The sequence below is a fragment of the Coffea eugenioides genome, chromosome 5 (assembly GCF_003713205.1).
Source record: "Coffea eugenioides isolate CCC68of chromosome 5, Ceug_1.0, whole genome shotgun sequence".
Taxonomy (NCBI): domain Eukaryota; kingdom Viridiplantae; phylum Streptophyta; class Magnoliopsida; order Gentianales; family Rubiaceae; genus Coffea; species Coffea eugenioides.
In genome coordinates, this window is record NC_040039.1 from 51,624,960 (window position 1) to 51,645,399 (window position 20,440).

Below are 20,440 nucleotides of genomic sequence, written 5' to 3' on the forward strand. Positions count from 1 at the left end.
GCCCATATCGAACTAGTGGCCTCTTGTAAAAGTGATGTGTCTAGATCGAGCATTTGGTACACGAATCTTAATCATTAAAAACAAAAAGGATTAATTAAAGTCAAAAAATATATATTTGTAATACTATACCAAAGTAATTAAAAGTAGTACTAAGTATAAAAACAAGCAAAACATTCATCAGTTTCAGCATCCCAAGAAAAACCTTAGTGCAGTTAATGAAAGCCAGGAGGCACTTGGGAGCCAGGATTTCTCTGATCAGCCGGAGAGTTACTGCCGTCCCAATTCTTGCATGTAAAGTGAAGATTCAATCAGTTCATGCAGCTAGTCCTTCTTCCGTAAATAACTAGCTAGGGTTAGGGTTTCTGAACATTATCTATGGTCCACGGATTGCTGCTTTAATCAACTAGCGCCAAGAAGAGACCGAATAAAGGAGTTGGTTTTGCCAACCTAAGAAGAAAGAATCGTTGAGTATGTGAAGTTGGTAGCCCTCAGAAGGGTAATGAAGCCTCAACAACAGCTTAGCTTGGGAAAGTGCAAAGGGGCTTAAGGGGACATTGTTGAATCCACAGCTTCTAAGCATTAATTCCCAAGACCTGAACCTTTCATGCCTTTCTCTCCTGTGATCTCCGTCTGCAGCCACAATATCAACAATCTCTCTTCCGAACCATACCTGTTCAACGTTCAGCCTTTCCCTGCTGTTGGGCGGTAAAGTGGCCTCAAGGGAATCAAACACAGCTGCATAGTGGTCTAAAGCCTCCACAAACCTTTGCAAGAAAAGCGGGTGGTTATGGTTTGCCTCCCTCTCGGCCATGGTCACCACTCTGGGGTTCATCACCTTTATTCTATGAAGGAAAAGCCGAAGCCCATCACGGTCTTTGAGTAGCCGGTGGAGATAGTGCACACAGTTCACCGCTAGACTTTCACCTGGCAGGAGAACAACTGCAGAGGATAACACAGCAATAGGGTCGTCCTCATTGTGGAGATGAAGGGGGTGGAACTGAAACCTTAGGCCTAATGAATGAGCGAATTTTGCAAGGCGGTCACCTGTTCTACGCAGGGTTTCCAGATCATTTCCAGTGCCTGTGATGCGGAGACTTGGCCGAGGATACCGTTCCACTATGGCCTGCATAAAAGGAGGCCATTGCAAGCCATGCATTATGTTGAAATCGAGGATGTGAATGGCTTCTTGGCCTTGATCAATGGCATCCAAGATTGCCTGATTAGCAGTGAGCTGACTAAACCTGATGAATGGGGTTACTTGATTAAGAGATAAGTATGCAGTTTGAAGAAGAGCTTGTTCATCTGATTCAACTACTTGAGGGATGTGATTGATAGAGGCCGCTGAAAACGAGGCGGCATTAGCAGAGTTGACGGGAGAGGAGTTAAATGAGGTGGTGGGATGATGGTGGTGACGATGAGTTAGAAAAAATGTGTTATTGAGAGGATGACCTAGATGTTGTTGTGTGTTGGGAAGAGTATTTAGGAGAGTGGTGGTAGCATAGCGGTTAAGGCGGAGAGAAAGGGCTCTGGTAAACTGATGGATCAATCTTTCAGTGGAATCACCATAAGGGTTTGAGTTAGCCATCAAAATGGTGATAAGGCGGTGAGCTGATGAGGAATCAGAACTGCTGGACATCAGCTCAGCACAGCTGATGAGCAATTGGCGCATATGGACTAATGTTGGAGAAGTGAAGCTCCGGTACTGTTGAATCTGATGGTAGTGGACATGATGGTGCTCTGGTGGAGAAGGCTCATCTTCTTCAACCTCATGGGAAGAAGAACCAAATGAGCCTAACATAACTGACCAAGAAAAACAAGTAGATCAACGCAATATCTAGGACTACGATTTTACAAAGAAACCCTGGACAGAGAAAAGAAGGTAGCAACTTATATAGCACCACAAGGGTGTATATTTCTGGTGGGGATAGAGTCGGAGGAGGAGAGAGAAGAGGGTAAAGGGTTGATTCTTGATTTGGCATCTCAAACTTTAATGCTAAACAGTAGTAGGAGGAGGAGAGGGGAGGGGAGGAGAGGGGTTTATTTGTTTTTTTGGTTGTGTTGTTTTTCGGGGGGGGGGGGGGGGTTGGACTTTGGGACTAGTTTTTTTTAATTCTTGTCTTAAGTTAGTGTAAACAAACATATGAAATGATATGATGATGAGAGAGAGAGACGGTGCTGCTTTTTTTTTTTTTAAAAGAAAAAAAAAGGGAAGCCATTAACAGTATCTATCTATGTATCGTACAAAAGATTATCTGCAAGAAGAAACAGGAAATCCGGACGCGGGGCTGGAGCGGTTGTCAGAACAACCGCTCCGGAATGTGTAACACCATTTGTACATGGTGTAACATCATCTGTACAAGGTGTAACAATTGAACAACAGCGAGTAAAATAAAACAACATTTTTGTGGATTCCACACGGCGTGAAAATCGAGTTACAAGACGTGATCTGAGCCGCACAAATTTTTGAGACTTCATCCAAGCCGTGAACTGCCTGGGACGGTTGTCAGATCCAGGCCCCTCGTCCCAGGAAATCCCCAAGACTCCCCCTCAACAAACATGCAGGTTGCTTCCCAAAGCTAAAAAGTCATCAAATTATTAGACATCTATATATGTTCCATTTACAAAACAGAAAAAAGGCAAGCCAATTAATGTTAAGTACAAACTGGTGAAGGAGCTCTTTTCCATCTGATATTTTTTTTCCCCCTAACCCTAGTTTTAGGCCTAAAATTATGAGAGGAAAAACAATTTATCTGATATTTTATATTGAGATGTTCGCAAATGTGATTATTTAAACGCACAGTTGATTACGTGCCTCAATTAAGAATAAATATCTCAAGGTTGATACTGTACTCTCAGACGTTGTCTCTATACTTTTTTCTGCTCAATATTATCTTATCTGTTCCTTTTTTCAGTTTTCCTCATATCTCAAAAAAAAAAAAATTGCAAAATAATAGGGAAAAAAGGAAACGAAAATTACTTTTTTTTTTCTTGTTAACAGCATGCATCACTCGGCCCACATTACAAGTGACTGTCGTCTCTGTTAATCTATATACGTTTCTTAAATATATGCTTTTGGTTTTACACTACTAGTAATGTAAAATTTTTTTTCTTAAAAAATAGATTCAAGTCAAATAGGGGACACGCTTTGATCTAAAATGGAAGCATTATTGCCATATCCGTCCAAATTAATTACATGCCACTCTCTTGTTTTGTCATATCCCACTACTTTCGAAATCCTATAGTATTTGTTAATAAGCATAAATTTATTAATCTTGCAATTTCTTGTCATAATCTCCACTTAATTTCCTAAGGGCGTCAACTCCGACCACAAACCTTTTGGGGGTTTTTTTTTCTGAAAAAATAAAAAATTCGAACTTCATTTTCAAAAGAGTTTCTTGAAAATTTTCGAAGTGAATCTCCATTTCACATTATTAATTTCTCAAATGCTAATGTATTTTAGTTGGTATGACATGAGATGAGATGTCGATCCAGCATTTCACATTATTTTGAGCGTTGTAAGAACGAAGAGCATCTTTTCAAATTAAAAAAAAAAAAAATTTGTTCTTAAAAACCAACTCACTTGCATTAATTAGCTAAATGACCATAAAATATTTTCAACCATTCCTTTTCTCTTTCTCTTGGTGAGACTCGGAGCCTTCTTTGAACAAGAAAAATAAATAAATAAATAAACAAAGGTTTTGGTAAAACATAAAGTACGGAATTAATCATCCGATCATTAATTTGGACTGCGTACCTCTAAATCTACTTAACATATTGAATATTAGTAGTAATTCTTGCTCGAGAGAACGACCAGCGCGCAAGATAACATCGATCAGATCACCTTCCGAAAGAGGAGATCGAATTAAACTAGTTAGTGTGTGTGGTACAGTTGAGCTCAAGCGGTGACGTGCAGGGCTGAAGGGCTTTGGCGAAGCAGAAATCTGAAGATGGAGGAATTATTTGGGAAAACCAAAAAGATGGCATAGCTAGTGTCAAGTAACTGGGAATGCTGCTGGTCATTACACTTTCTATGAAGTCATCATCCTCCCTCGGGATAACACATTTTATGTACTGAAAGGAAACATTTTATTAATTAATCAGTGCTGCGCGTACTCTTTCACTGTCTTTCTTTCTCGCATAGTAGCAGTTGCGGGTTCTTTATAGAAAAGAAAAAAGAAAAAAGAAAGATAACCGTCGAAACCGAATAAAAAGGTTTCTTTGAATTCAGAGAACCTCCGGGGTCAAATATACAAATTCAGCTGTGTGTCAAGCAAAACCATTATTGCTAGCTAAAAGCATTTCATTTTTTTCATTCAATATATATTTGCCTGGTGAGTAATTATTGTGTATGTTGATGGCCTCTTTTTTCATTTTAATTTTTAAAATGTCATATAATTGTATTCTCATTTGTCTCCATGCACTCATCTAAATTCTAGTAAAACCTTAAAGATATAATAATTATTGGTTCCCAAAACACCAGCCACTTGGCCCTGTTGGACAGTTTTCCACACCCAACAACAACTATCTATACTCTACAGCAAGCAATCCACACGCAAAGCCTTAAATGTGTCGAAAGTTACATGCTACGATCCCACCCACCACCCCCGACCTTATTCACACACACACACACGTACTCTCTAGTTTTCCGTATTTGTCTCATAGTTGGATTCTGCCTGGATATCTATAGCTTTTGCTTTTCATTTCAATCTCCAGATAGATGGATAGATAGATAGGTTTGCAGATAGGATTGTATATTGGAAAAATGACTGCCTTACTCACGTGGGTTAGGAACCTGCAATACCTCACACCTCACTCCCAAAGCATTTTGCACCCGCAGCAGGAAAGAAACAAAGTAGTCTACTTTGTGACAATACAAGTCTTTCTTCACTGATCATCTTCACCTACCTATGACCGCGCGCAATTTTTACTCTCGTATATACGTGCACAATTTTGCCCAGTATCAGCTACAAAACTACTACTACTACTATATATATATATATAGGTATATAGGTATGTATGTACGTACTTTGCGTGCTTTCTTATTTGTCTATGGGAGTTGTTTGATTAATGTCACAAGCAAGCCTTTTTGCTGCTCAACTCTTTTGCTGTGTACAAAATTTAGCCGCCCGTCCTTGTCTTGTGCTCATGCTTTCTTGAACCTTGATCAGACACTGAAGATCATTGATAGTCTCAAAATCCAACCTCATTGATGTAGCCATTTGCAAGCATTTAAGTTCTTCTTACTTGGGATCAGACGCAAAAAAAAAAAAATGAAGGTGCCCAGCTTCATTTTTGGAAACAGTTTTCACCATTTGTTTTATTATATAGTCTAATAAATGAAAATTATACTATTAAAATGATAGCAGTGAGAGTGAAGTCATTGGTCCAAAGGAAAGCAGCTTGGTGTTTCACCCCTACATCCCACTTGTAGTAGTGAGTAGTAACATGGGGAAAACCCTTCAGGTTCCAAGGACAGATCCTTTTTGCCTGGTTCATATATGAGTAACATGACAAAGAGTAGTATCTTGTAGTTTCGCTTCTTTTTCAACAAAATTTGTAGTATTATGTTATCAAGGAAAGATACGAATAATCCGGGGACCACATTTACTTGTTTAAAACCAACTTTCATGTTGTCAAATTCTTCGATTTAAGTTGGTAATTTGAGTATGAACCCAAGCCAAAAAGAAGAAGAAGAAGGAGATATATTTGTATACCGATCGACTCGATGTGATATATATGTTGTAAACAAATTGCAGGTGGAGAAATCACGCATGCAGTCTCTATTGTGTTGTGTTGGGCGGCCTTGACCTTATTGCCCTTCCTTCATCAAAGCAAAATAGCGAGTGTCCTGTCCCTTCATAAATTTGGAGTGCAAGCATAGAAAAGCTGCACTCACTGGACTTGACATTTTCACAAGTCCACCGTTTTTTACCTCTCTTGTGTTTCAAGAGCATTTATTACCACTGTGTATATTTGCTTCAGCAAATTACCTAACTTGCAAAATCCGTTCTTGTTCTTAACCCTGAGGGAGAGAGAGGGAATGGGAATGGGAACGGTGCCGATCAACGAAGAAGTTAGAAAAGATATGTTATCAAAGTAGTAAAATCTCAGCCAAGACAATAGGAAGGTATTGTATATATACAACGGGCTTCATAAAAGACAAAATAAATCTAATAATACACTACTATCTATTTTCTTTCTTCAAGACATGATGATGGTTACGCATTTTGTCATAGTCTGTGCATAGTGGTTAATTACATGCAGCTTTCAACCAAATTCTTGTCAAGGGAAGAATACATTCACAACTACGTACCATTAGCACTTTATGGTAAGATACGAGGTTTTCAGTTTACCGGTAAACAAACTTATGTTTAAGGGATACGCATATATATATATATATATATATATAGATATATAGCTAGTTGCTAGTAGAATATTACAGCGATCACATTCACCGCCTCTTTCTTGGCTCATTGGATTCGTAAGCGACTTTATGCAACGAAAATTCTAATTTCAGATCATCTGTCTATTGGCCTCAGCTACTGCTTTGATACCATCGTACTCAATTTTTTGGTTTAAGCAACTGTTTTTCATCATCCTTCGATCTAAACACGGTACCATCTCACCTTTACATTTTTCAAATTGTTTTTCTTTCTTTTTTTTTAATAATATAATGTTTTTTTCCGTTTATCGGAGTCCCTAAACCCCGCATTAACATTAACAGACCATGTATCGGTAATAAAGCAACTAATTTGACAGAGACAAAGAACTAACCAAATGAATACACGTATATCTCCTCAGTCCTGAATTGATATACACAAAACTAATTAGTACGAGGGAGACATCAGGGTCCCCTTAAAATCTCTGTCACGTCATTTTTGTCTTTATGGTGGATAAATGATCACCGACTCCCCCCCAGCTTGATATTTTAGAAGAATTTAAAGGGGCAAGTGAGAATTTAAGTTAATGTTGCTCGTAACGGCACCTAACCTAAGTTCTCTGGATATACATTTTTTTTTTTTTATCAACTTTCGGTTCAAGAGAAGGCTTAAAATTTTATAGTCCTAAGCTGGATCTTGGCACTATTTCACTGAATAATTACACACCTGTCTTTACCACTCCCGACCTTCAACTGCAAGGGCTTGAAATTGTGCACAATTCTCTCAAAAAAAAAAAAAATGAATCCCCACAAGTCCACAACAACGAGTCCCTTTGATGAGTCAGAATGATTTTGGGCCTCTTTACTAGCTTATATCTCGGGCAGACCACGGTACAAAGGAATAATCACAATACCATCCCTAATTTTTTTTTTCCCTTGAAGTGGGAGGTATCGAAATAAAAATCTCTCACTTGCACCCCCTTCTTTTTCCCGTGTCACCCAATTCATCCTTCTTTCTACTCGGAGTTGTTGAAACACCTTAATTCGGAGGACAAGGATTTACTTCAAGCCACAAATTCATATGTAGCAAACGAACGAGAGAGCCAGATATCTAATCCTCAACTGTTTTTGCATTCTATTTAATCCAAAGTTGGAACTTTGGAGAAGTGAGAGGCGAGGCAAAAGGAGAAGTAAATTAATCAATCTCGTTCCAATATTGTCTTAACGTGGACTGACCACGTCACGTGCAGTGCAAAGTTTACTGCATACCTATAGAGGGCAAGATTGAAGATGTCAAATGTAAAAAAAAAAAAAAGTCTTCAGAAAAGAGATTATATACACTGTTTCTGCAATAACTAAAAAAAAAAATCAGCATTAAGTACAAAAATTTCCTACCAATTCACTGTAAATTCAACACTAAAAAGCAATTACACAACACACTAGTTTTTTGGGAACCTGAACTCGTGAGATCCAGCCATCCAATCTTTTACGATACATTTGAGTTGCATTGGCTGCTCAAAAAGGTGTACTCTTACCCCTATCCGATCACACATGTACCTTGTACTATAGAATAAAACTAGCTGCAATAGAATTACCATGCCACCGAAACATTTCATTTTGATCAAACACCTGAGAGATATTTCATAACCACTTTCGCCAACTGGCTGATCTCTTATCCATGGACAAGAACCTTGGAAGACTGAGAAGACTATTAACCCTGGTAATGCCTTCAAGGGCTGACCATTCCTCATCCTCCGCAGTCGAAAGGCACTCAGCTAGGCTCCTTTTAGACTGACCTAGATTCTTTTCTGGAGGCTTTTCCTCTGTCGACTCGACAATTTGCTCTATCTCTCCCACGGCATTTGAAGTTTCAATTGGATTTTCCTGAGATGCTGATGAAACATCAGTGACATTACAAATCCTTGAATCACCAGTGCCGGCTAATATTGTTGCTTCCTCTTCAGGTTCTTTTATCAAGCCATTTTGTGCCTGAGCTGCATTAGAGGAAACTACATGTTCGAGGAAAAGGCAGGCAACAGCACAGTCATCATTCTTTGATGTGGGGTATTTGAGCCTCCACGCTCTAGTAGCACAGTCAACAAGAGCTCTTGCTGCTGTAGCATGACTAGGGGCAGAAGCAACAACATCCACAGCCTCCTTGTTAGAAAGGACATCCCAGACCTTCATCAAAACAAATTACCGATACAAGGGTTTATCACCATAAATAACATGATGCACTGAGTGATAATAGACAAGGAAAAGAAAAAAAAAACATAAAGGGAAACCTTAAAAAACCAGGCAACCAATCAAAATTCCACACAACAATGAACAAGAAAGAGAGAATTCTAAGATTCTAACTTCACAGGTTCAGTAAGTTTGGTGTTAACAAATTCCCTTTCAGTTTAAGGCGATAAGAGAGAGGTACCCCATCAGTGGCGAGAACCACAAACTCATCCTTCTCAGTTATCTGGTGGTAATAAACATCCGGGACAGAAATTAAACCGAAATCCTTCAGACAGAAATCTCCAAAAGCTCTTGCCATTGCCAAACCAGGTGAATCACTATTGGGCAGCCATACGCGGGCCACCTCTGGCTCATCTTGCAGGGCGAAAACTCTCCCTTTATATTTCTGGATCCTAGCAGCTTCTCCTGATTGAAAATGGAAGACAAAATTTCAAGTCTGCAGAAATTTCCAAGTTTATGGAACAAGTCTCGACAAGTTTTGACTTAAATTTCATCAACATTAACTTGATGTTTGTGAAATTCTTCAATTAACATGGAGAGAGAGAGAGAGAGAGAGAGAGAGAGAGAGAGATACTAGGAAGATTGGGTTTCAAATCTACAGTTAACTGTACAGCCATCAATGAGTTGTCTTTATCTCTGGTAGCCAATACTGCTCTTGAGTCACCAACATTTCCGAGTACTAGATCTTGGCCCTAAGAATCAAATTGCAATACGTATTTGATTAGCCTGAGTTTCTTACAGACTGTAAAAGCAATCACCGAAAAGATATCATGTCATAAAGGGAAATAGACAATTTTACAGCCTCTTTGTCATGCCTTTTGCAATATATAGTTTGAGGGCAAGAAAGTAAGTCCCAGAACAACAATTTTTTAGTAAGATAGTCTCTGAGGAATAAGCAATGATAAATTGCATAAGATTGCTAGATTGACTGACCCCACAAAATTCACTATAATCATGTACGTTATTTCACTAGCTGCAAACTGCCTTGTATCCACCTCGACCAAAAGAATGAGGAAAAGAAATATAACCTGGACTTCGACAAAGGTCCAGCTCACATGAGGAAGAACATTGATTTAGGTCAAAAAACATATGCAATGACAAGCAAAAGTAAGGGGGCTCATGTCAGGGAAAAGTAGTGCATAGTTATTGAATACATGTTTAAACAATCAAATTTCAATATTGTGTCTAATTAAGAACTGAACCAGTAGAGACAGAACTTAATTTTGCCCTGTAAATACAAAAATAATGGTTCTAACCCTTTTCCTGTCACTGCCTTATTTACATACATACTTGGCTGTTTATCCAAATTACATTGGATCTCAGCAATTATGCAAAACAGGGCATATGTGTTTCTCCTTCAGCAATTCAATATAGCAAACGCTTCGTCAATAAAGTCAGATACGAACATCAAAACTGGGAACTTGGACTACCTGCATTACCAAGGTAACAGCAGTTGTTCCACTGCAAAAACAGTCAACTGTGGGATGCAACTTTAGTTCCTTATCCATTAGCCTGAAAGCCTTTAAGAAGGACTTCCTGAGCAGCTGATGAATTTCGGGGAATTTCTCAGTAGCCTCATTATCTGGCAATTCACAGCATTCATCATCCAAGATTTCATCAAAGTGAGTGCTTCCTGTAGAGTCTCCATTCTCGATCTTGCCAGAACCTTGATCAGCAGTGCTGGCAGTAGTAGACTCCCACTCCTTCCGCAGCAATAGGGGTAGACAGTCCCTAACTTTCCTCGCGACCACATGTCCATACGGACCATGACCATCAAATACCCCGCAAAAGATCGTGCCGGTTTTCGAACAAAAATTCTATTGCAGAAACATTCCAAGCAAGTCATAAAATGACCGACAAGAAAAAATCGATCATGATAATTAATACACCTCTGTTTCTGAACTAGAAACCAATAATAAAAACCAGAACCCATCAACAACTCTCTCTGAAAATGTAATTCCTACCAATTTATAACGCAATGCGTGAATGAAGTTTCCTCTCTTAGAATAAATAAATAAAGTTTCCTTCTTTGTATGTATGTATGTATGTATGTATGTATGTATGGGGTGGGAGCATAATCATTGGGTATGGGAAAAGAGATGGAAAGAAGCTAAAGGCAGCGATGAATGGGAGTGAAGAAGACCGGAACAGACCTCCCAAACGATCATGGCATCCTGATTGGTCCCTTTCTTGCCTTGCTGGGTGTATAAGCTGGCGACGGAGCTGGCACCGTTGGCAAATAACCTCCCCGGAATCTGATGAAGGGCACGCTCCTCCGCCGCCGAAGCAGTTCCTCCACCACCACCACCACTAATCTTGCTAATAAAAGAGACGAAATCAGTGGACCCACTGTTAGCTTTCCTCAACATCAAATCAATCTTGGCAGCATCATCATTCTTACTCTTCCACTCCCTCTCCCGACTCTTTTTCCCGATTGATGAATAACAAATTCCCATTTTTATTTTTCTCTTCTAAATAACGAAAAAATAAACGTACATATATGTATAAATATGCCTCCTTTGTTTAGGGGCAGTTCTATTGTTGATTGATCATATAAAGCGTGATAAGAGCTGTTTGGAAAACCCTGAAAGATTTGACATTGAGGAATATCTAGTCATCAAAGAAGGATAAAAAAAAAAAAAGGGAAAGAAAAATGATGAGCTACAGGGGATGCCAGATAGATAAAGGAGGAGGCGGGCGGGAGGGAGGGAGGGAGAGAGAGAGAGAGAGCAGGAGGAGGTGGGATTTGCAAGGATCAGGTGAGGGCTGAGTAGAAAAAAAAGGTGAGGGCTGAGTAGGTGTGGATTTTGCCATTGGTAGTCAGTCTACTACTACTACTAAAGTAAGACTTTTTTTTTTTTTTTTGGCTTTGCAAATCAGATTTATTTTTGTTTTTGGCGTGTTATAGTGTGTCAGTGTGTGTTGAGTAATTGGAGTGGTAACGGTGAGAGCGGGGTGGTGTTTATTGTTGAACTTGAATTAAAATTGTTGAGGAATTTAGGATGCTCTGTACTCTGTAGCTTTGGTCGATTTGAAGATGGAGATGGCCCCTCGTCCTCGTGTGTGTGGGTGAGCGGGGCGCGTGTGGTTCTGTCTCTGATCTTCTTTACAGTTTGAACTACTGCAGTTCGATTTGTAATTACTAGTAATATAAATAAAAAGGATTAATTACGCCGATCACCCATAGCTTTTAGTCTTTTTTTTTTTTTTTATTAAGACGATAACTGTTATATAATCTATGTATTAGGGACTAGCAGGCACACAGACCTTACTAAATCAAAGGGGTGCTCTAGCACTACCCTTGAATTTTTTTCACTGCATGTGAAATTTGAACCTTCACTTACAGCTTAAAAAGGGACTTAAGTCCCACTTGGTGGCCACTGAGCCAAATCCAGTGGTTCCCAGAGCTTCTAGTCAATTACGATGACTTTCCTATCACTACAATATTACTAGCATGATTTTTAATTTATACCAACGTCAACTAGGTAAATTGATCCGATGTGCGTGTATATGCATTTTTTTTTTTTTTTTTTTAAAGAGGAGGAGGGGGACGTTCTTCTATTGGTCTCCACTTTTAAGGTTCTATTTGAGATTTACCTACTCAGTCTCTTTTCCCTTTTGACTCAATTCACTATGTTTAGTATGAAGTTTAGTTTTTTCCATGTACAGCTGCAATGTTTAAGTTAAACTTGACAAGTTACCCTACATTGAAATTTGGTCTTCTCTTAGTTTGATTGATTGAACCAAATTTTGAACGAACGAGCATGTTCTAGCTCAATTCAACTTCAATTTATTCATTTCTTGCTCTCTAAGGACCAATAACTAATATACTGTCTTGAAGTTTTCTGTTATAAAAATGGCCTCCTCTTCTTCATACGTCATATAATGAACTCGGGCTCATTTCATGATGACATTTTATGCACTGCATACCATACCAAGTTTGAGAAGTGGCAATTGCAATTAAAAAGGCTAGTGCATACAGGGATCCCCATAGTTATAAAGAAGAACTAAATTTAGGGATGTAATTGTAATTTTATTATTGCGTCTTTCTTTATTGTACTACTAGTAATTTATAGTGGGGGACCCTGGTCAGCGGGGCTACACGTGATAATATATAAATATTTACGTTGTTGTGCGACTAAAGTCTTTCCGCGCATGAAGGGGAGATTGAAGTAGGAGGGGTTGCATGGGTCAACCGTTGCTTTAGCCTTTGTTTTGTCGTTGTGACTTGTGAGGTGGTGAATGGTGATGTTTGTTTTTCATCTTCTTGTTGGAAAAGATGTAAATGATCCCAACCACCTTTGTTGTTTGTGTCCCCACTTGTTCCTCTATTTATTTAACCACTTTAATTTCGTTTCCACCATGCAATAAATTAATACGCACCATTAAACTTTGGGATGTGATTAATGATTTACCCAGAGTTAAACGAGTGTGCTTAGATAGTATGATTTTTTTTTATAAAAAAAAAAAAAGCGTATCAATTTTTTAATGTGATTTATGCGAGGTAAAAAAGTAGTTAAAAAATATGTTGATGATGCAAGCAAATAAATTTTGACAAAATAATTTTCATCCAAACAAATTCACTAGCATGATATTAAATATTCACTTTTTCTTCATTTATTCAAGGAAAAAATCCTTGTAAGATAATCTTCTATGTACTAATAGTATACATATTATCACGGTTGAATACATGATAATTAATTTAAATTTGAATTTCATCCAAATGTTACATATATGTCCAGTGGTATTCGACTGCGATAGTGTATAAATCATGAGTGTTTAATAGATTAAAATTTTCTGTTACAAAGAAGAATGAATAGACAAGACTAGGCATTCGTATTCAAAGAAAAAAAGGGCAAAACCCGTAATATGACAAGAAGGAGACTAGTTCCGTTCTTCTATATCCGAAAATTTAATTGAAGGTTTCACTTAATCTTTTCTCGCTCGCTAATATACTCTGAATTATTTTATTCTATGAATATTAGCATGTGGACAACGGATTACTTCCTTTTCCCCTTTCTACTTCTTAAATCATATCCTTCCCTACACTTGTACGAAAAAGAATTTTTTTTTTTTTTTTTTAAAAAAAACAGATGTGAACAACTGACCATACAACTTCTCATTTGTAGTGTGCACTATCCAGTTAGGGTCAATTGGGTGCATTTCATGTTCCGTGCACTGTAATTAAGATCGTGGTTCCTCGTTCAAGAAGGGCATTTGATTTTGATATCAATCTTCCTACTTCCCTTTCACCCCCTCTTCCCTATACAACAAGAAGAACAAAAGAAAAAATCTATTTGTTATCCTTTGACGCTAGAAAGAGACAATGGCTACGTTGATGATGTTGAGAAATTGGGAGTTGGAATAGTAATTTGAATGACGAAGACAAATATATAAAACTAAACAGCTGGGTGGGGAGTCAAAATAAATGATCCGCCAACGTCCACCTCACTTGTATCCAAGATCCCACACTTCCCCACCCGAAAACAACGACGGAATCCAATGCTCAGCTAAACCCATATTCATTACTCTCTAGGAATGATTTTTTTTTTTTTTTAATATGATCTCTTCGGACAAGAAACTCTCAAATAGAAACCCCACAAACCCGAAACGTGGTGGAAAGAGAATAATGTAAAAAAAAAAAAAAGTACAACAACGCACCGGACATGTCCCAACGGGTTTAGCCACATGATAACAGCGTTCTCTTGGGACCTTCAGATCCCGGGTTGGAGTGCCGGGCTCGGGTCGCAGGAGATTAGTCGGATCCTGTAAGGATTGATCCGGACATCCCTGTGTCGACAAAAAAAAAAAAAAAAAAAAAAACAACGCACGGGACATAAGCTGCTACTGTATCTCAACCTTCAAACTTGTCTTAACTGTGATTATATCAAAATGTTTTTTGTTTTCAGCTGACATTGAAGAATTCGCAATTTCTATACAGCAGTATAAGTTGTTGCTCTTCTAGGCGAGTGAAAGGATGGGCTCCAGTTAATATACCTTGTTTATATCAAAGTACACGATTACAATTAGTTTAGTATATTTTAAAGTACACAATTACAATTAGATACTTTGCCGGTTTAATCTCACTTGTTTAAAAATATAACACCAGAACTCCTTCTCCAGTATGCAAGGATTCTATCGTCGTTAATTCTGTGCATAACACACCATTTTGTGCAAAGAAGTTTGCTAAAAATACTTCAAATCCAGTTCTAATTGGTTTTCCCAGGACCGCCAATATATAAATAAATAGGGTCGTTACTCGTTGCTTGCAACCAACGACCCGTGCCTTGTCCCGTGGCAGGTTGTCGAGATTCAAGACCATTCATTAGTTGCTGATTGGAGAGAAATGATAAGATAATACTAATAGGTAAAATCGTTTAAAACGTAGCTCATATTTTATTCAATAATTTTTTTTGTCCTTCATTTTTAAAAATTTATTTTTACATCTCTTACAAATTTACATTAATCAAATTTGATTCCTATCTGGATTTTCGACTAGTTTTTGGTCGGAATTCATCACATGCCTTACATGTGACCATTTTTTAGAAGTAAAATTGTCAAATTAAAATTTATATAGTTCGATCTATAATCCCTTACATTTCACAAAATGAATTGTTTCGTCCCTCACATTTTACAAAATAAAATTTTTAATCCTTCACATTTCACAAAATGAATTTTTTCATTGACCATGAATACAAATATTTTTTTTTAAAATCCATGTATATATCTATTTGATATCACCTGAACAGTACGAATAGCATGTAATATATTTCTATTTGATTTCACCTAAATAGACTAATTGTAATTGTGCATATGCTATTCAATAGATATATACATAGGTATAAATCTAATAATTTTGCTTTAAACCCATATATATATATATATATATTTGATTTTACCATGTGAATCTATTCAATATTTGTAACATTTCTCTTTTGATAATAATTAATTTATTGAGTTATGTAATAAGGCCATCTAATTAATCGGTCATAATTTGAATTCTATAGTCATGCTAACAAATTACAGTTTAAATTTGAAATTTTTACTCGCCACTTTTAAGACCAACAGTTGAATTTCTTACCTTGTGATTGTTTTAAAATTTGAAAGTGTCAATTACTTACTTCTCTTTGTCATACTTTTCTTTTGTTAATTTTTTCTATCCAAATTTAATTTGATATAAATACTTGATAATGTTTAGGATTGAATGTCTTCTTCATTTTCAATTTTTGAGTAAAAAGAAATGAACATGAGTGAAAAACTAACAATTTTTTTAAACTCCTATATATATGTATTTAATTTCACCTGAACAGTACGTTCAGACGAAATCAAATAAAGATATATTACATGTTATTCGTATTATTCAAGTGAAAGTAAATAGATATATACATGAGTTTAAAAAAAAGTTATTCATATACATGATCAATGAGAGATGAAAAATTTTCATTTTATGAAATGTGAAATGTGAGGGATAAAAAAATTTATTTTATGAAATATGAGGGACTATAGATCAGATTATGTAAATTTTGATTTGATAATTTTTTCCTTAAAAAATGATCAAGTGCAAGGCAGGTGATGAATTCCTACAAAAAACTAGTCGGAAATCTAGATAGGGATCAAATTTGATCAATATGAATTGTAAGGGATGTAAAAGTGCACTTTTAAAATTGAGAGACGAAAAAAGTTATTTTGCAAAATGTGAAGAAGATTTTGAACATTTTTCCATACTAACAAGCATGAGGGGAATTTGCAAAACATAAAAATAAAAATAATAGTATATAGTAGAAGCAATGAACATGTGGACGTGGTTCTCTTCAATTTTGCTCTCAATTGGTTGACGCATGCTACATCATGCGCTGTGGCTGTGGCTGTGGCCCTATTTTAAATGCCATAATAGTAGTATAATTAATTACCAGGCTAATTACATTGAGAGTTAGATGAGAAATGTCATCGTATAAAACTGGCAAGAAAGATTTGACAAACACTATTGAGATCTTCATGAAATAATATACTAGCACCGCATCAATAAGCTTGTGGTGATCGACCTACTCAAGTTTTATTCTTAACCACAAAAAACTATCAATAACCGACGAATTATGATATGATTTGGGGCAATAAATTTTTTTTTTTTTTTCATGTTTCTGTCCACTGTTGCTCCCACGCCTCAAAAATTAACGTCAACCGTAATTTAATAAGGTCGAAGTTGGGTATGTAGCTTATAATACCGGGCCGAGGTCGACCTCCTAACAAAATCTACGTAAAAGGCAAACTAAACAGTTGAAATAATCTTAAGAAGGATTTTGATGAATATTTGTAACCGTCGTTTTCAGTGAAGTGAGCAATTATTATAGTAGACAGCCAACAACAAAGGATTATATTATGGCAGCGGCATCGAGATCGAGGATGAGGCGGAAAAAACTAGCTAGCGCTGCTGCAAATACAACATGTTGGGAATTTATTTTAACCGCCAATGTACACAAATGTTCGTCAGAACGAAATAGTGCTAAAGCTCTCAAGCACTAAACCCTTAGACATATTCCTCAGTTTTGTTGCACTAAGGGTTTAGTAGTTGAGAGCTTTAGCACTATTTCGTTCTTTTGAAGAAGCAAATAGGTATTAATTAAGATTTTTTAATTATTTTAATTTATTTGTTGGAAATATGTTTTTGCAAGTAATCTATCAATTCTATCCTCAAAATTTGTAACCGGGTTGTTAGATGGTTTGATTCACAATTGAGAGTTTATTTCGATAATGTAAAAGTTTGGGTTTTTAAATGTGAAGAACCAATTTGCTTCGTTTTAAATGTGAGTGGCGAAAAGAATATTTTTACGAAATGTGAGGGATAAAACATGTCATTTTCTCTTTATTTTAACTGCCAATGTACAACAAATATTGGCTATTGCATAGGTTGATATTTGCTGTTCAATAATTGGGCCTCTACGAAAGCCCAAGTACAATGTCAATAGTTGCGTCTCATGAAGTATGGGCTGGCCCAATTATCGACCGCCCATAGACTCGATGCTGGAGCTGAATATGACCGGGTGTGCGTGTGCGCCTATGCGCAGCGGAAGAAGATGAGGGTGAGCTCCGTGCGGGCGTCTCTGTCCTCCAGATTGAAACCCAGTCTTCCAAATCAACCCCTCAAGTTTTCCAATATTTCATCTGCACCCACTCCGGTTAGGCTTCAGACTCCCCTCTTCCTCAACCCAGCAGATTACAGGGCCACCTTATCAGACCTCAAAAAATGGCATCTTTGGGCAAAAGGCTTGGCCTCCTCGGTTGGGACAAAATTTTTGGACCTAGACAACGGCCCTGACTCGGCCCTCTTGCACAGGGAGCTCAACTGGCTCATTGAGGATTCGCTCGAGGACCCCATTACACTTCTATCGGATAATAGCGATGATAGCTTAGTGGTGCCATTGAGGGCATGTTTGGATGATCTTTATATGTTGTGGAATCAAAGGATTGAGGGGAGAAGGCCATTCCAGTATTTGGTTGGGTGTGAGCATTGGAGGGATTTGGTTTTGAGTGTTCAAGAAGGGGTTTTGATTCCAAGGCCTGAGACTGAGCTGATTGTGGACTTTGTCAGTGATGTGACAAAAGAGAATGAGGTGTTGAGGGAAGGGTTGTGGGCTGATTTGGGGACCGGGAGCGGAGCGCTTGCGATTGGGATTGGGAGAATTTTGGGTTCTTGTGGAGGAGTCATTGCCACTGATTTAAGCCCTGTTTCTGTAGCAGTTGCTTCTTATAATGTGCAGAGGTACTCTTTGCAGGATAGAGTTGCAATAAAGCAAGGATCTTGGTTTGAACCTCTGAAGGATGATGAAGGAAAATTTGCTGGAATTGTTAGTAATCCACCATATATTCCCAGTGAAGATATTGGACGACTACAAGCTGAAGTAGGTAGACACGAACCAAAACTTGCGCTTGATGGTGGTGCTGATGGCATGAATGACCTTCTCCATATATGTAATGGCGCTACTTCTATGCTAAGACCTGGTGGATTTTTCGCTTTTGAGGTACCAATTCTCATCCTTTGCGTCTTAGAATTACCATGCTCTGATATCAGCAAATTTTGCACTTGCCTGTTGTACTCGTACGGAGCAGAGGCCTCATGGTCATTGACTTGTCTACCAGTTCTCTTTCCGTGTGCTTAGTCTGTGTTTGCCTGTACATGCACTTTAACAGACTTTCTAGTTATTAGTTGCATTCTTCTCTTTTACTACTGTGTGCCTCATGAATGCGTCCACTTATTGCTACTGGACAACTCTTTTTTTTTTTTTTTTGACGTCTTTCAGACAGATAGTTGTTATATATCTGTGTTAGGTGTTTTAATGGGTCTACAGAAATGTTCTAGCGGATTGAATCCATTCAGACAAGTAGGTGTGGTTAATTAGCATAGGTTCATCTTGTTGCAACTCATAGTTGCCTGAAATGCCTGGTTACCAGTTAGGAATGTGGCTTAGATTTCCTATAGGCACCTGCGGCAGGATGAGAACTAGAAGGGCTTGCTTATTTCGGATCATGGAGTGCTCAATGTCTGTGCGAGGTCTTGAGGTTTCTCCTTTGGAATGGAAAATGCAGATTCTTATAACTTTCATTTGAGACTCATGACGAATCCAATGCTCTTGCTAATTTCAGGAAGACAGACTCATTTTGAAGGGGTTATTGCAATCCTTTGAACTATCATTTGTTGCTTCTCTGCTCTGATTTCCAGATTTGTTTTCTCTAACATGGCTTGCTGTGAGACACCTGTTTCAAGAACTTTTATATCGGACGCAACTTAATACCTGCAGTAGGAAATGTATCCTTACCTGAGGAGTATGAAAGAGTGAAAAGAATTTACAAATAATTTTGATGGTTATCATGTCTGGAAGTTCCTGAATGCTGTTTCCTCTTGTGGCATTGTCTAATAAACTATTTGAGTGGAGAATACAAGTCAGTATGGATCCTAATGATACACGATGTACACATGTCTTGTCCAGAACTTTTGTCTGCTACACTTAACAGTCATGTTGTTCGTTGCTGACCCTTAACCTTGTTGCTGTTCTGCAGACAAATGGAGAAAAACAGAGCAACTTTCTCGTGGACTGCATAGGAAGTCAATCAGAAGGGAGATTCTGTGATGTTAAAGTTGCATCAGATTTTGCGGGGATCAAGAGATTTGTGACTGGCTATAGAGCAGGATAAGTTTTGATACAAGCACTTGTCTGTGATAAGTTTCTAGGATCTTTTTATTGAAAGCCTCTTCAGATAACTTTGATCCGTGTGAATAGGACCATGTTTAGCGTCTACCCATTTAATGATTTCATTTCGAAGTTGACTTGGAATCACTTTGGCTCATTAGTTCTCCAAGTAAAGTTATGCTCAGTTTTAAATGTAAAGTTAGACAAGTTTAATGCACTCGTTGTATACAAGTTGAATAACTTCGGGTAAATGTAAAGGAATCAAAATGCATAAAGCTAAAATTATGAAACTGTCATAGGCATGTATTAGGAAGAAAAGGCAGTACAATGGCAGACCACAATAAAATCATGGACATCACTGAACCATAATGACGAGAGAACACAGAGAAAACATAAAAGACGATTAATAGGACCAGGGCACAACCACCTAAGTTTATTGCCCACAAACAAAAGGTAAAGGACAACTATATAAGTGACTCTTTCTCCGGCAATATATTTTTCGAAAACAAATGAGTGCTGCAATTCTGCACGTCAACCAGGATGAAATGTTCTTGCCACAGCTTACTTTGAAGGTGGTGGAGATGGAAATGGGAAGCCGGGAATGGAAGGAGTCTTTGGGAGAATACTTGGGATT

General features: G+C 37.8%; 3 protein-coding genes across 3 annotated transcripts; 1 reads left to right on the top strand and 2 right to left on the bottom strand.

The window, feature by feature from the left end:
• Positions 1-403: 403 nt before the first annotated feature.
• LOC113769962 (scarecrow-like protein 18) lies at positions 404-1,798 on the bottom strand. Its single transcript, XM_027314311.1, has one exon. It carries the CDS (start codon positions 1,796-1,798, stop codon positions 404-406), a length of 1,395 nt encoding a protein of 464 aa, XP_027170112.1.
• A 5,899-nt stretch (positions 1,799-7,697) lies between these two features.
• Positions 7,698-11,401, bottom strand: LOC113770181 (probable protein phosphatase 2C 6). The gene is made up of 5 exons (XM_027314573.1): positions 10,777-11,401; positions 10,054-10,440; positions 9,198-9,315; positions 8,805-9,028; positions 7,698-8,560 (listed from the first exon to the last, which is right to left on the bottom strand). Exons 1-5 carry the CDS (start codon positions 11,077-11,079, stop codon positions 8,021-8,023), a joined length of 1,572 nt encoding a protein of 523 aa, XP_027170374.1. The 5' UTR covers positions 11,080-11,401; the 3' UTR covers positions 7,698-8,020.
• Positions 11,402-17,669: 6,268 nt separating this feature from the next.
• On the top strand, positions 17,670-19,953 carry LOC113770504 (release factor glutamine methyltransferase). Its single transcript, XM_027314975.1, has 2 exons — positions 17,670-18,639; positions 19,676-19,953. The coding sequence occupies exons 1-2, from the start codon at positions 17,695-17,697 to the stop codon at positions 19,808-19,810; spliced, it is 1,080 nt and encodes a 359-aa protein (XP_027170776.1). The 5' UTR covers positions 17,670-17,694; the 3' UTR covers positions 19,811-19,953.
• Positions 19,954-20,440: the final 487 nt, after the last annotated feature.